This window comes from Acomys russatus, chromosome 6, assembly GCF_903995435.1.
Source record: "Acomys russatus chromosome 6, mAcoRus1.1, whole genome shotgun sequence".
Lineage (NCBI taxonomy): Eukaryota > Metazoa > Chordata > Mammalia > Rodentia > Muridae > Acomys > Acomys russatus.
In genome coordinates this window covers 35,050,374-35,064,735 of record NC_067142.1, presented here as the reverse complement: position 1 = coordinate 35,064,735, position 14,362 = coordinate 35,050,374, and the positions used below count along the sequence as shown (strand labels likewise).

Genomic DNA, 14,362 nt, shown 5'->3' with positions numbered 1-14,362 from the left:
CTACAAGGTTGCCAAATACATTTTGATTAAAAATTATATGTGTAAGTCTTACCTATTGGTTTTTATAATTTTTCACAATTGTACTTACTGTATATTTTTAAAATGGCCTTTTTTTTTTTTTTTTTTTTCGAGACAGGGTCTTTCTGTGTAGCCTTGACTGTCCTGGACTCACTTTGTAGACCAGGCTGGCCTCGAACTCACAGCGATCCGTCTGCCTCTGCCTCCCGAGTGCTGGGAGTGGCGTGCGCCACCACCGCCCAGCTAAAATTGCCTTTTTTATTTAGACAAAAAAGGAGAGATGTTGGGGGATGGTCTGATGTATTTTGATGCTAATTACTGCTTGCTGGCTGACCAACCTTTTGCTTAATAAAAAGCCATCCCACCTGGGCAGGGCAGGAGATAGGTGGGGCTAGGAGAGATAGGAATCCTGAGAAAAGGAAGAAGAAAAGACTGCCAGGAGGGAGAAGGAGAGAGACCTGCAGAAAAGAGAAGGCTGCCATAGGTTAGATTAAAAAACAAAACAAAACACATGGCTGGCGTGGATGGAGAATCAGGGCCAGATGAAGAACATTAATAAATATTTGGGATTATAAATGAGAGGTAACTTGGTAGAAGTTATTAGAAACAGATGGCATAGGATTGAGACAGAGATCCCATGGGATTGAGACAGAGATCCCATGCCTGCCCCACTATGGGAGGTAATTTAGAAAATTAATATCTGCCCTGCACCAGGTTAGCTAAGGCTATTTTAAAATATACCAAGTGTCTGTATCTTAATTGATTGCTAGCTGGGCCTACAGATAATATATGTAATACTGATAATTTTAAAAAACAATAGTACCATACTAGGGGTTACAAGCCAGCTGGGTACCTGCAACCCTCACAAGCTGCCAGGCAAGCCTTCGCCACACCGTTTTGCCTGTGAAACTGGTATAGTTCTGGATTTGTCTTGGCACGGCCACAATAGCTACTTGAATAGCTGCCCTTAATGTCCTCCTCCCCAGGAGACCTCTCTGTTTATCTCGCGGAGTGAATGTGAGGATCTGATATGAAAATGGCTGGCGCACAACCACGGGACAGGCATTTGTCATTGTGATTTTCCTGGACTAGCCCAGCTTCTGAGGTCCTAGAACTTGGTGCCACATTTCAGCTCTCAGGAGAGTGCCGTGGCCTTACTCCTTTGCGAGGCAAGCTGCCAGAATTAAATGACTTCACCAGGGTCAGGTGCTTGCATGGGGCCAGGCACGGAGGAAGCCCTGAGTCAAATCTGTAGGATTTTTGAAAGGAGAATGGTTCTGTCTACAGCACACTGAACTCAATAGGAAGCCACAGAAGGTCCTTGCTGATCCCAAGAGGTGCCCTAAGGCAGCACGGCACAAAGTGCTTCCCAAGAGAAGCAGGACTCAAGTTTGTATATGGCGTACACACACACACACACACACACACACACACACACACACACCCCTACACAACATCACCAATACAACTCAGCAACCAGTTTCCATGAGCAACAGCTAAACATGCTGAAGTGTGTGTATACATAAGAGGCTGGCAGCATTCAGCTGAGACAACAGAACGATGCCACATAAGGGCAATGATTTCCTCGGTATAACCTCCAGTGCCCAGGCTGGAGAGTAAGTAAAGCAGCTAGGTCCTTCCTGGCCACTGGTCCTCACCCATCAGTTTCTCATGTGCCCAAGAGACAGCAGCAGGGGACTGATATGGGGTGGGCAAATCGTCTTAATTCTCCTTCAGTGCTCCATGCAAAAGCCGCTAGCTACCCCAGTACTCTGGACTGAGATAAGGCCGAGTTGCACACGAGCCACCCAGAGTACCATCTCATATTTGCCAGCCATCCCCGAAATAAGCTCCTGTCTTTTCTTGTTAACTCAACACCGAAAGGCACTCTGTGTTCCTTGATGCTTCTTTTTTGCTTGCTTGTTCTGTTTTTTGTTTTGTTTTGATTCCAAGATAGGGTTTCTCTGTGTAGCCTTGGCTGTCCTGGACTTATTTTATAGAACAGGCTGTCCTGGAACTCACAGTGATCCACCTGCCTCTGCCTCCCGTGTGCTGCTGGGATTAAAAGCGTGCGCCATCACCACTGATCCTCAGTGCAATCTTTAACCTATGCCACAGAAATAGGGATTCCTGGGTATCTCTTTGATTATTTCCTAAGATCATGGGCAAAAAGAAAAGACAGCTTTTAATATTAATGTCTCTTCTTTTTTCCTCCTTTTGCGGGTTCAGTCTGGTTTTATAGGCACCTGTGGTCATGACTGACTCCTGTTTTCATAACATTTAAAGCAAAACATTGCCTAGTATACATACATTACCTCATGCAATTTTTAAAATATATTTTATTAATTTATTCATATTACATCTGAATTGTTATTCCATCCCTTGTATCTTCCCATTCCTCCTTCCCATCCTCATGTAATTTTTAAATGTTTATTATGTGTACAGTATTTTGCCTGTATGTGTGCCTTCCCCCAGAAGAGGGCACCATATCTCATTATAGATGGTTGTGAGCCACCATGTGGTTGCTGAGAATTGAACTCAGGACCTTTGGAAGCACAGACAGTGCTCTTAACCTCTGAGCCATCTCTCCATCCCCCATGTCATGTAATCTTTAAAATATTTTGCATATCAGGGGCCATCCTGGTTTCACTTCCTAATGGCTCCACTCCCTTGGCCCACATTATGCATAACTGATGCTTGGGAAGGCTGAACTGGTCCCAGTACACATGAGTAAATGGCAAAACCAAGATTCAAGCAGGTTAACTAGGGTCCAGGCAGTTCATCATTGAAGTTGTGATACTTAACAACCTTTTCCTGCCTTTGCAAGTATAGAAATGTTTTCATAGGGGGGTTAAGTGACCCACAGATAAGTCAACAGTAATAAGAGTCTGGGCTTATCCAGGCGTGGTGGCGAATGCCTTTAATCCCAGAACTCAGGAGGCAGAGGCAGGCAGATCACCGTGAGTTCGAGCCCAGCCTGGTCTACAAAGTGAGTCCAGGGCAGCCAAGGCTACACAGAGAGACCCTGTTTTGAACCCCCCCCCAAAAGAAAAAGAGCCCAAGCTTAAGAATCAGGCAAACCTGGCTGGGCTCCTGGCTCCCTCCCTAGCTAAAAGATATGGGCAGATTATTCATCCCAGCTGGTTCTTGCTTTTCTAGTTTGCATGATGTGGACAATCTCAGCAGCAATGAAGAGGTTAGTATGGTCCAGATTTGGTCCAAGCGCTAGTTCCCATTCTATTACTCCTGAACCCCATTCTTCAAGATCAAAGGGCCTTCAAAGCCATGGTGCACACCAAAAAGAGCTGGCCATGGGCTATCGGCACCATGGGTCCATTGGCTTGCTGTGTGACCATGGCCAAATCACTGGTTCAGGTGAGGATACGGAAGCCACACTGCTTGAGGGGACATGTTGTGTGATCTGCTGACTATTAGTTTAAGACTGCAAACCCCCAGGGCTGTCTTGCTCCTTCCCACCAAGGCCTGACCACCAAGGGAAACAGTCAGTAGGGTATTTGGATAGTTGGTTGGCTAATGTGATTCTCATCAGGTACAGCAGACCGAGGGTCAGAGGCTATTACTGGATTAGCATGGGGAAAGGGTAGGCATGGTGATTTAAAACAGTGTGAAGGGCTAGAGAAATGGCTCAGAGGTTAAGAGCACTGGCTGTTCTTCCAAAGGTCCTGAGTTCAATTCCCAGCAACCATATGGTGGCTCACAACCATCTATAATGAAATCTGGTGCCCTCTCTGGCAGGCAGGTGTACATGCAGGCAGAGCACTCTATATATAATAAATACATAAATCTTTAACAAACAAACAAACAAACAAAAACAGTGTGGAAACTTCTAGCAGGCTGACAAAGCCTTAACCATGAAAATCTCTGTCCTCAGAATTAATATGGGTGGGTTTCTGGCAGGACTTATTCCATGAAGCAAAATGTGTATTTTGAGATGGTTTGTAAATATTTCTGGAACCAAAATTCCTAAAGTCTCATTAAAGCTGTGAGTCTTCTTCCCAGAAAGAGACACCCTCTTAGAAAACTCAGCCATGTTAGAGCGTTGGTGACACGCACCTTCAATCAATCCCAGCACTTGGGAGGCAGAGGCAGGTGAATCTTTGTGAGTTTGAGGCCAGACGGCTCTATAAAGCAAGTTCCAGGACAGCCAGAGCTATACAGAGAAACTCTGTTGAGAGAGAGAGAGAGAGAGAGAGAGAGAGAGAACCCGCCCATAAAATCTTAGGGGGTGGGCTCTTCAACACCTACCTTATATCTTTAGCATGTAGTCCTCAACTCTAGAGTACTAAATCTTAGAACCCTATGTATGCATCTTAGGGACACCTTACAAAGTGACTAGAGACCATCTGTCACACTGGGGATGGTACAGTTTGTGTGTTAGGTGAGCTCCCTGGAGTCAGGGACAGGTCACTGATCTCTGGAAACAAAGTCCAGGGCTCACACTGCTACCCTGAGCAGAACTAGACTCATCAGTTTTGCAAAGCTCTGTAAGCCACGGTTCAGAGGCGCACCTCCCTCCCTCCCTCGTGCCCAGGAGCGCCTTACCTTCCCGGCACCAATCACCTTCTCCGCAGCATAGACTGCCTGGCTACATCGGGGACAGCGCTCAGAGCCGCCAATCTTTTGGGCAAACTTGGACGCATTGGGGTTGGTGGTGGGCCTGTGTCCTGGGGCTCTGCATGCAGAGAAGAACGTGTGGTGAGATGACTAACACTGTGGAGGTAGAACCCTCTTGCCAGGGACAGGGCCACCCACCAAAGCTAAGGCCACCGTGGCCCCTGAGATCCCAAAGCTCAGCGAAATATCACAACAGCACATTTTCCTCATCGCCTAGTTAAAGCCCCCAGAACCATTTAACACAGCATTTGCTAATAATTCCCCCTGAGCCCCTCATCTTTGCAGCTCATCTATTATTACACTCCTTCCAGAAGAAATCTGCTGACAGAGTGTTCCCATGAGGGCAATGACCTTGGCCGAAATCTGGTAATTCTTCATCATTGAATCCACTTCTCCATTGCTGAGACACTGGCCAGGCTGACAGCCACCCTTTGCCAGCAGGCCAGAGGCAAGAGATGACTGAGGGTGAGGATGGGGAGACCCAGTGACACCCTGAGGCATGCCCCAGGAAGGGAAATTACTTCCCCTTAGCAGGGGTGCAGGGTAGTGGGGCTGACACTCCTCCAGGTTTTCAAGTATAAAATGGGGAAACTGGATTATAACTCTTAGGGCCCCTTCCAGCTCTGACACTTGTAAAAATCTAGGCTGAGTAATCCAAGCAGTATTCCTAGTTGGCCCTCAGCTGCCCCAACAGCCCCCACGCAGAGAGCTGACCTGTGGCTTCCTTTCATTTGTTTTTTTTTGTTTTGTTTTAAGATGTATTTATTATGTATACAGTATGCATCAGATCACATTATAGATGGTGGTGAGCCACCATGTGGGTGCTGGGAATTGAACTCAGGACCTCTGGAAGAGCAAGTCAGTGCTCTTAACCGCTAAGCCATCTCTCCAGCCCCCCTTTCATTTGTTTTTATTTTATTATTTGTTAATGTTTTGTTTGAGTTTGGTGTGTCTGTGTGAACGTGTGCATGTGGGTGCATACATGTGGAGGCCAGAGGTCAACATTAGGTATCTCTTCAGTCCCTCTCCACCTTATTTTTTTGAGGCAGGTCTCTTACTTAACTCACTGAATCTGGAACCCGCCAATTCACTAGGACAGCTGCCTAGCAAGTCCCAAGTATCCTCCTGTCTCCACATCCTCAACAATGGAACTGTAAGAGCACATTGCCAGCCCCCAACTTCTATATGGGTGCTTGAGGTTATACTCAGGTCCTCTTGTTGATGTGACAAGGACTTTAACAGATGAGCCATTTCCCCAGCCTGGTGTGGTTTTTTTTGTTTTGTTTATTTGTTTGTTTGTTTGTTTTAAAGACCCAGTCTCTATTTGTATGTTGTTTGTTTGTTTTAAAGCTACAGCCTCTATTTGTATTTTGTTTGTTTTAAAGCCACAGTCTCTATTTGTATGTTGTTTGTTTGTTTGTTTGTTTGTTTTAAAGCCACAGTCTCTATTTGTAGCTCGTTGACCCTGAACTCAAGATCTTTGAGGTTCGGGCTCCCTAGGGTGACAGGCACGGGCCACCATGTACAGCTCTCTCCCTTTTAAATCAATGGCTTCCCAGACCTCCTACCACTTAACCAAAGGAGTTTCATTGGTGTCCACTTCAGGGACAGGGGAGAACTCAAGAAAAGGCACAAAGAATCTTGTACTCACTCCTCATGCTTGATGCCCAGAGACTCCCCTTTGTCCATGCTCAGTGTGCCTGCGCCCTGCCCGTAGCCATAGCCTTTGGGCCCGTACTTCTTGCCATAACAGGACTTGCAATAGATCTCTTCTCCATGCACGGCCACAGTGGTGCTGTCCAGATTCTTCTTGCAGACCACTGGGGAGGGAGGGGGACAGTGGAATGGTGAGATGCAGCTATGGACCTCCCAGGACTGACTCACGCAGAAAAGGAGACCAGCAGGGCGGCCAATGGGCTGGCGTCCAGAATATCTGACTCTTGGAGGTCAAGGCCTAGCCTTCAGGAATCTGGGGCTGTTTCCCTCAGACTTCTGTACCCTGGTACCTATCCAAGTCTCAGCGTGCCCCGTGGTTCAGAAGCCATGGACTAGGCAGGCTCTGAGCCACAGAATACCAGATGAAGTTTTTCATCTGCCTTTAATAGAGAAAGCATGTGTCCCAATAGGAGAGGAAACAGAAGGGCAGGTGGCGGGGAGAGAACACATCTGGGTGCGCTGTTAGAGCAGGAGCACTTACACAGGTGACGCGATACACTCCGGAAAGAAACGGCACATGTTGTCATTAAACGGCATTCTCTTAGAACGAAAAACGAAAGAAAGAAAGAAAGAAACTGCCCGTGGATTCGACGCCCAGCAGAGCGAGTGGGTTTTGAAATGAGATGCAAGCCATGGTAACCGGAGCTCATTTTGCAGTTTCTGGTCTCAGAAGTCATGGAACCACAGGGAGCAGAGGGGCTGGGTGCAACGGAAGAATGTTCTGAGGCACAGGGCAGGGCAGGCAGGGGATGGAATGAGGGAGAGAACCTTCAAGCCTCACAACGAGCAATGAGTGTGCTGGATACCCCAACAGACAATGCCGCCAGACTCTGCAGTCAGAGCCCGGCTCTCCATCTGGGTGGCTGGGACAAACTGTTTTGCCTTTTCCAGGCTCGGTGTCCTCACTTCTAAGTGTGGGTCATCCCGTCTGCCCTGACAGGTAGTTAGAAAAACCAAGTGCGGTCTTAGACGGGATGTACTTAGCTCAGTGCCCTGCCCACGAAAGGTTCACAGTAACTGTCAGCTACTTTTACTAGCAGTATCTCCAGGTAGTGTGCCATTGGAGAGAGAACGCCTGCTTCCGTCTTCCTATTTAATATCCCCTAAGTGCTGAGTCTGCCCAAATATCCTTTGAAGCTGGAAGTCGACAGATGCCACGGAGGAGGCCAAGCCTTCTTCCAAGTCGCCTTTTTTTTTTTTTTTTTTTTTGCCTTTAAAGGTCCAGCTTTCCTCCAGTTCTCTTTGAGCCCAGGTTGGGGACTGCAGACTAAATATGGACCCTCTTGTCCCGCACTTGAGATCTCTACCTCATTCCAGCACTCTCAGCCACCCAAATATGGAACCTCCCACCTCCTCCCCTGGGGCTTGGCTCTGGGAAGAAGGAATAAGACCGAGGGGCCAAGGCTCCAGCATTCCCTTCTAGGGCGGAAAGTCAGGAACTAGCCACGCAGGGAACTGTTTCCCTTAGACGTGCTTTAAACTGGGAATTCCAAACATCGGACGGAAGGCAGAAAACAGAGATAAGAGCAGTTCAGGAGGAAAGGGCCTTTTTGGGTCGGTGTTTCCAGCAAGGAATGAGGACCTTGCTTCTGGAGACCCCGGGGTCCTACAACCCCGTGCCCTGTAGACGGCTTCCCTGCATGCTGGTCAAGATTTTCTGCTTCTTCATGCACTACTTTGATTTTCTAGGAGGTACAGTTCCACCCACTATAACCTCCTCCCCTTCTACCTAACTGATAATATTAGGGGACTCAGCTCACTTGTGGGGTACCCCAAAATTTGAATAGATCCTTCATTCAAGGAAGACCTGAATAAATGTCTAAGTAAAACTGAAACAAAACAAAACAAGACCCCTAGATTAATAAGTGCCCTAGCTGGGATGCCATTTCCAGATGCTACCTGGCTCTATGGGCTCATGTGACCCTCTTTGGTACTATAGGAGAGGGGCGCCCACTCACTGTACCCAAAGATGGAGAGCGACTGCCTCTGGGAGGAAAACCAAAACCCACAAAAACAAAAACAAAAAAAAACCCAAAACACACACACACACACACAAAACCACTCAGGGTCACAGAGTCTTCCAGAAGCAAGGGCCAGGTTAGATCTCAGCTCTGATTTCCAGTCCTGGTTTTCTGCCAGGCTGTGGTTCTTCCAAGAGGTAGAAAGTAAAAACTGACCTTAAGCAGCAGCCTGGGATCAGAGCTTGTCTGAGGTTTCTCTGGGGACCAGCTTAGGGCCCACCAGCAGGCCTCAGTTCCTTTGGCCATGGCTGCTCAGCCCAACACACCCCAAGAAGGAGCTGGTTATGACTCAGGCTTGGACACACCACCTCAGGGAAGGATCCTATCGAACCATAACAACGCAGGCTGCACCTGTCACCCACTTGCTGCCCAGTGGGAGGAGGCTTTCTTTCTCTACTGCATTGAAGGGGGCAGAGCAGAGGTGGGGGCAGGCCTACTATAGGCCTCTCTGCCTCAGGAAGATGTGGTCTCGCTTATCTATTGCATCGCCTCAGCTTCCTCATGCTTATCCTAACCCTCCAGAAAAGTGTTTACAGGGTGACAAACTTGAGTTGAATCCACAACCAAGGATTGGAATCAACAGACCTTCTCTTAAGGGCCTATCCTAGGCTCACTAACAAAATGGCCCCCAACTGCTACCCAGGCCCAGAACCTTCTGGCCTTTCCTTTCCTAAGGAGGAAAAGGCCTTAGATTCTATGGGTCACCGTGAATTCAAAGCAGACATGTCAAGCAGTTGACTTTGAAGGGGGAGTGTTGCTCCTCCCATCCCCGACCAAGTGTCTGGTGAGATCCCATCATGTGCTGATGCTGTTTGGGGTAGGAGGGATAAGACAGTGGGGATAGTAAGTATCCCAGCATGCCTGGAACACAGGGCTCCTGCTCAGCTCAGAGCTCTGACACCTGGAAGCTATACAGGCCCAAAACGCACACCACCATCCCCGGGAGTAGCAATCCTCAACCTTCCTGACGCTGTGGCCCTTTAATACAGTTCCTCATGTTGTGCTGACCCCAACCATAAAATTATTTTCATTGCTACTTCATAACTGTAATTTTGCTACTGTTACAAATCATAATACAAATATCTTGTTTTCCGATGGCCTTAGGTGACCCCTGTGAAAGGACTGTTTGACACTCTCCGGATTCCCCATTATCCCCCCACCTCCTGCACCCCAAAGGTCTGTTTCCCTAGAGTAACTAACAGCTGCATAGCAACCCCACCCAGCCTGATTTTCTGCAATTGCTTCTAATCCCTGACACCTCCTTACACCCTGCCCCAGGCCCTGCTCCTTCCTTCCTGGGTCACTCCCTGAATTCCTGACCTCCATCCACGCCTGACCAGAGGCTAGTCCTTCACATCAAGGGTTCAGCAGGAGCTCTGGACACAGCTGGGCCCTTTTTGTCAGCGATTAAGCAACATTTGAGAGGCCCAGGAGTCCAGACCCTCTTTCCAACTGGTAGCAAGCTGTCTCTTACTCCCCTGGAGGGGGGGGGGGGACGGGAGTGATGATGGGGGTGCTTTAAAAAGCTGAAAACCCCCTATATAAGGAGTTGCTGGGGACCAGCTGCTGCCATCTGTAGCCTCCCGGGCAGGCCACAAACCAGCAGAGTTCCACCAAAGCTTGTCATCTCCTCATTGGTCACATGAGCCCTGGGACTGGTACTCCAGGCCTTCTAGGCAAGGGGAGAACCCTGCTGCCCTGTGCTGGGTGGCTTCAGGCTGGCCTGCCCAGCAACAGGTGGAGATGTGACTATCGGATGAACATACAATGCCATGTGCCATCTGGATTCCACTCCAGATCAGGCCACCGGAGCAAAGGACTGCAGAACGGATGGATAGCTGATCTCATCCCCACAGGATGGACTCATTTCCTGGGTCCCTCAAATGGGCTGGGACTTCAGCATGTATGAGCTCTCCTGAGTGTCCCATCTCTTTGCTGTGGAGTCTGTGTATTTACGGAACACTCACATGAATTTAAGTGCTTCTTTTGCTTTACAAACTCTTCATTTCTGCTCTCACAGTAGCAACCCTACCCAGGATTGAACCTGTCCATCATCACGCAAACAATAGAAAGTAAATTTATGATTCCCAGACCTCATCAGAATGATGTTCTGAAGACTGAGGCTTCTTCCGAGACACTCTACTGCCTGCCATCGGGCCTACCTTCCAAGAAACAGCTGCTATGGTTGCTTCTGTCTCTAACCCAGACTTCTGCCCTAACCATAAAGAGCAAATCGTTTAAGAATGGAGGAGAGGCTGCTTGACACTTTGAGTACACATCACCTGATCCAGATACCAGCCAAAGCAACATCTGAGAGGCATGGTTCCTGGGGTTAAGCCAACCTTGCTCGGTCGTTCTGTGTCCTGTGCACAGTTCTCTGTACCACAGAGGGGCCAGAGCAGCTCACCTGGACCACTAGGAGCAGGTAGCAATGAATTTGGGGGCTCCTCCTTCCCTCTGTGAAGGGCAAGTGGGAATGGGAGCGAAGACAAGGGAAGTTGAGCAAGTGAGAGACTGGGTCTTCCTCCTTGCCAACCTTCACCCTAGAGCTGTGGCCTCTTTTACCTAACAAGGGGGATCTGGAAGGCTAGTAAGACTTTGGGTTTGAAAGCATCTTTCTCAGAAATGATTGGATAGTGGCTGGAACAAAGAGAGAGTGGAAAGTTTTCCTAAGTGAGCCTTTCCAGCTTGGCTCTCAGCCCTGCCCGCCCCCATCCCCCATCCCCCCCCATCCCTGCCAACCCCAACACACACCCCTGCCACCCCCACCAGCACTGGCCAGTTCACCCCTCAGAGAGAACAGCTCCTGAAAGGGAACAAAGAGGCCCTTAAGTGTTTCCCTCCCCAGCTGTGCTTCAGCCAAATGTCAAGCTGTTTACATCCCCAGGGACCAGTTCCCTGGGGTGTGGGCAGGCTGAGCCTGTGGGGGCAGGCCCATCCAGGTCCCCTGACGGCAGCAGGCAGCAGCCGGCCTGGGCGGTACTCACTGCACAGGAAGCAGGACTTATGGAAGCTGTTGCCCTCGCACTGGACCTCCTCCGCAAAGTAGACCGTCTTCTGGCACACCCCACATTTCTTGCCTCCTCCCCAGTTTGGCATTCTGGAAAGAACACCAAAAAATGAAAATGAGGTTCATACACAGAGAGGGGAAAACACAGACTGCCCAGGGCAGGGAGGCCTCCTAGGGGATGACCAGTCCTAGATTACTTCTGGTTTGTTCTTAGGAAAATTCTTCAGCTGCTACTGGCAAGTTTTTTAAGGGGAGGAGGGGGGGCTCCCCTTCTTCTACTTTATCCTATTTGCTAGGGAGCTGCTGTGTATTGGCCCTGTGCGTGGCACCCTTTTCAACAAGACCATAAGCTACAAGGTTTACACAGAGAATGCAGGAGCAGTGCAAGTGAGCTAGCTAGTGTCACCACAGTGCATTGCAGAGAATGGCTCCAAAGGGGGTCGGGTCAAGCAGGGTTTGTAAATCTTAGAGCAGTGCAAAGTAGGCAAAACTCGTATTGTCAAGGGATGAACATGTGTGGGGAAGGAAAAGTATCGCAGAAAAACAAGGGAGGGAACATCACACACAATCTATCGTCTCAGAGTCATCAGTTCAAACAGTGGAAAGAGCAGGGTAAGGTGGGATTGCCTGGGAGCATACTGAAGAAGCGCCTGGCGGTGCTTGACCCACAGGGAGCCTCCTTTATAACAGGTACTCTTTGAACTACACACATGGGCATTATATATTGCCTGGTATGTAAGACAGGTGATGGGGGGGAAGTCGGGTTTGGTGATACCTGCCTGTGATGCCAAAACTAAAGGGGCTGAGACAAATTTGAGGCCAGCCTGAGCTACATAATGAAAGAACTTGTCTCAGGAAACAAAAACAAGCCGGGTGTGGTGGCACACACCTTTAATCCCAGCACTTGGGAGGCAGAGGCAGGCGGCTCTCTGTGAGTTCGAGACCAGCCTGGTCTACAAGAATGCAGGACAGTCAAGATAACACAGAGAAACCCTGTCTCAAAAAAAACAAGACAAAAAACAAAACAAAACAAAAAAAAAGAACTCAAAAAACCAAACCAAAAACAAGTCAGATGTGGCAGAAGAGCCTATACCTCCTACACTTGGAAGATGGAGGCAGAAGATCATAAATACAAAGTCATCTCCCACCGGATGGGATTGAAGCTAGTCTGGGCCACATGATACCATGTTTCAACAAAAGAAAATAAAAACAAACAGATTTAAAGCAACACAAGAGCTGGGCACATGGGGCAGTGTTTTCAAGCACTACAAAGCCAGATTCGGTAGTACCACCTGCTTCTCCCTGCCTGCGGAGTCCTAGCATGGGCCCAGCCTAGGACTCTGGACTCTAACAAGCACCCCAGGTGATTCCAAGCAAGTAGATTGGGGCAACTTGGAGATGCTCTAGGTTTTGGTTCAGAGCTGTGGTCCTGATACCAGACTGTTCAGACCAGTTTGATCCTGCCACTCACTCGATGTGTGACCTGGAAAAAGGGACTTTCCAGGCCTTGGTTTCTGCATCTTGAAAATGGGGCTGAAGACGAGTGTGGTGGCGCATGCCTTTAATCCCAGCACTCTGGAGGCAGAGGCAGGTGGATCGCTGTGAGTTCAAGGCCAGCCTGGTCTACAAAGCGAGTCCAGGACAGCCAACCTTGTCTCGGAAAAAAAAAAAAAGAAAAGAAAAGAAAGAAAAAAGAAAATGGGGCCAAAACCAAGAACTCTTGGGCTGGAGAGATAGCTCAGCGGTTAAGAGCACTGACTGCTCTTCCGAGGTCCTGAGTTCAATTCCCAGAAACAACGTGGTGGCTCACAACCATCTATAATGTGATCTGATGCCCTCTTCTGGCCTACAGGGGAACAAGGAGGCGAGCATTGTATACATAATAAATAAATAAATCTTTTAATAAAAAAAAAAAAAAAAAAAAGAATTCTTCCTAGATTCTTTCTGGGCACTAGAGGAAGTACAGGACGCCAAAGAGCTGGCACACAGTAAGGGAATTAGTAAAACATAAGCCAGAGACTGTAGGACAGACAGCTGATACCACGTGCTAGTGGCACAGAGACCTGGAGGACATCGGATGTCCTTAGGCAGATGAGCTGTTTCTTTTCTTTCCCCAACACATAAACCACTGGAGGAGCAGATGAGCCTCTAGCTCTTTCGACAGAAGCCTATGAAAGGAAGATGTGCTCTTCAAGGCAAGGTGAACGAAGGAGGCCAAGGACTTAGTGAGTAGACACAGGGTACCAGGGAAGGAAAAGGATTGGAGTCACAAGAGTGTGTTGTTCAAGAACCAAAGAGCCCTAATGAGAAAGCGCCCCCCAAATCTGTGCACGGAGTCCCCATGCCTTGCATAGCACCTGACACACAGGTGTACACATGGGTGTCCAATTCCTCCGGTTGAGGAAACGAGTGACTTTTAGGTCTCTGTTGAGTCCAGGTTCTCTGCTCATGTGTATCTCCACAGCACCTAGGACCTAGAAGTGGACCCCAGTGAATGTGTGTAGGCTGAGAAGCCAACCTAAGCAGGAACGGAGTTGCTAACGCCAGCGCCCTGGTCACCGAGACCAAACACCACCAGGCCGAAAGGAGCAGAGTTTTGTTGAAGCAGGGGAGATACATTTTCACCCCCTCATCTTGAAAGTTGGGGGTTCCATCTAGTCCCAGTCTCCTGCAATCTACCTATCTACTGTCACCTCCAGCCCTGCTTTTCTTCTTAGTCTAGCTCAGCTCATTTCAAATGAGGGTCTCTAGGCCCACCCACAGGTGCCTCCATTTGCAAATGAGCTACTTCTATCAATGTTGTCCGTCCCCCTCCCCATCCCCCCTCAATTTCTCCATTTTGCTTGTGGTGACATCACCACCCTCTATGTTTGTAAAAGAACAAGGACGGGGCTCCCCACTCTTCCCTAGCTATGTCTCATTCTGCCCCCCCCCCCCCCCCGTTTACTTACTCAGTTACCCC

General features: G+C 48.7%; 1 protein-coding gene across 2 annotated transcripts in view; it reads right to left on the bottom strand.

The window, feature by feature from the left end:
* Window positions 1–14,362, bottom strand: part of Csrp1 (cysteine and glycine rich protein 1) — a 35,732-nt gene that overhangs the window by 2,433 nt on the left and 18,937 nt on the right. For both annotated transcript variants that reach the window (XM_051147476.1, XM_051147475.1), the window contains exons 2-4: window positions 11,378–11,490; window positions 6,305–6,473; window positions 4,582–4,711 (exon numbers count right to left, since the gene is read on the bottom strand). In XM_051147476.1, coding sequence (XP_051003433.1) covers window positions 4,582–4,711; window positions 6,305–6,473; window positions 11,378–11,489 — 411 coding nt within the window. In that variant the 5' untranslated portion in view covers window position 11,490. The remainder of the gene's footprint in view (window positions 1–4,581; window positions 4,712–6,304; window positions 6,474–11,377; window positions 11,491–14,362) is intronic.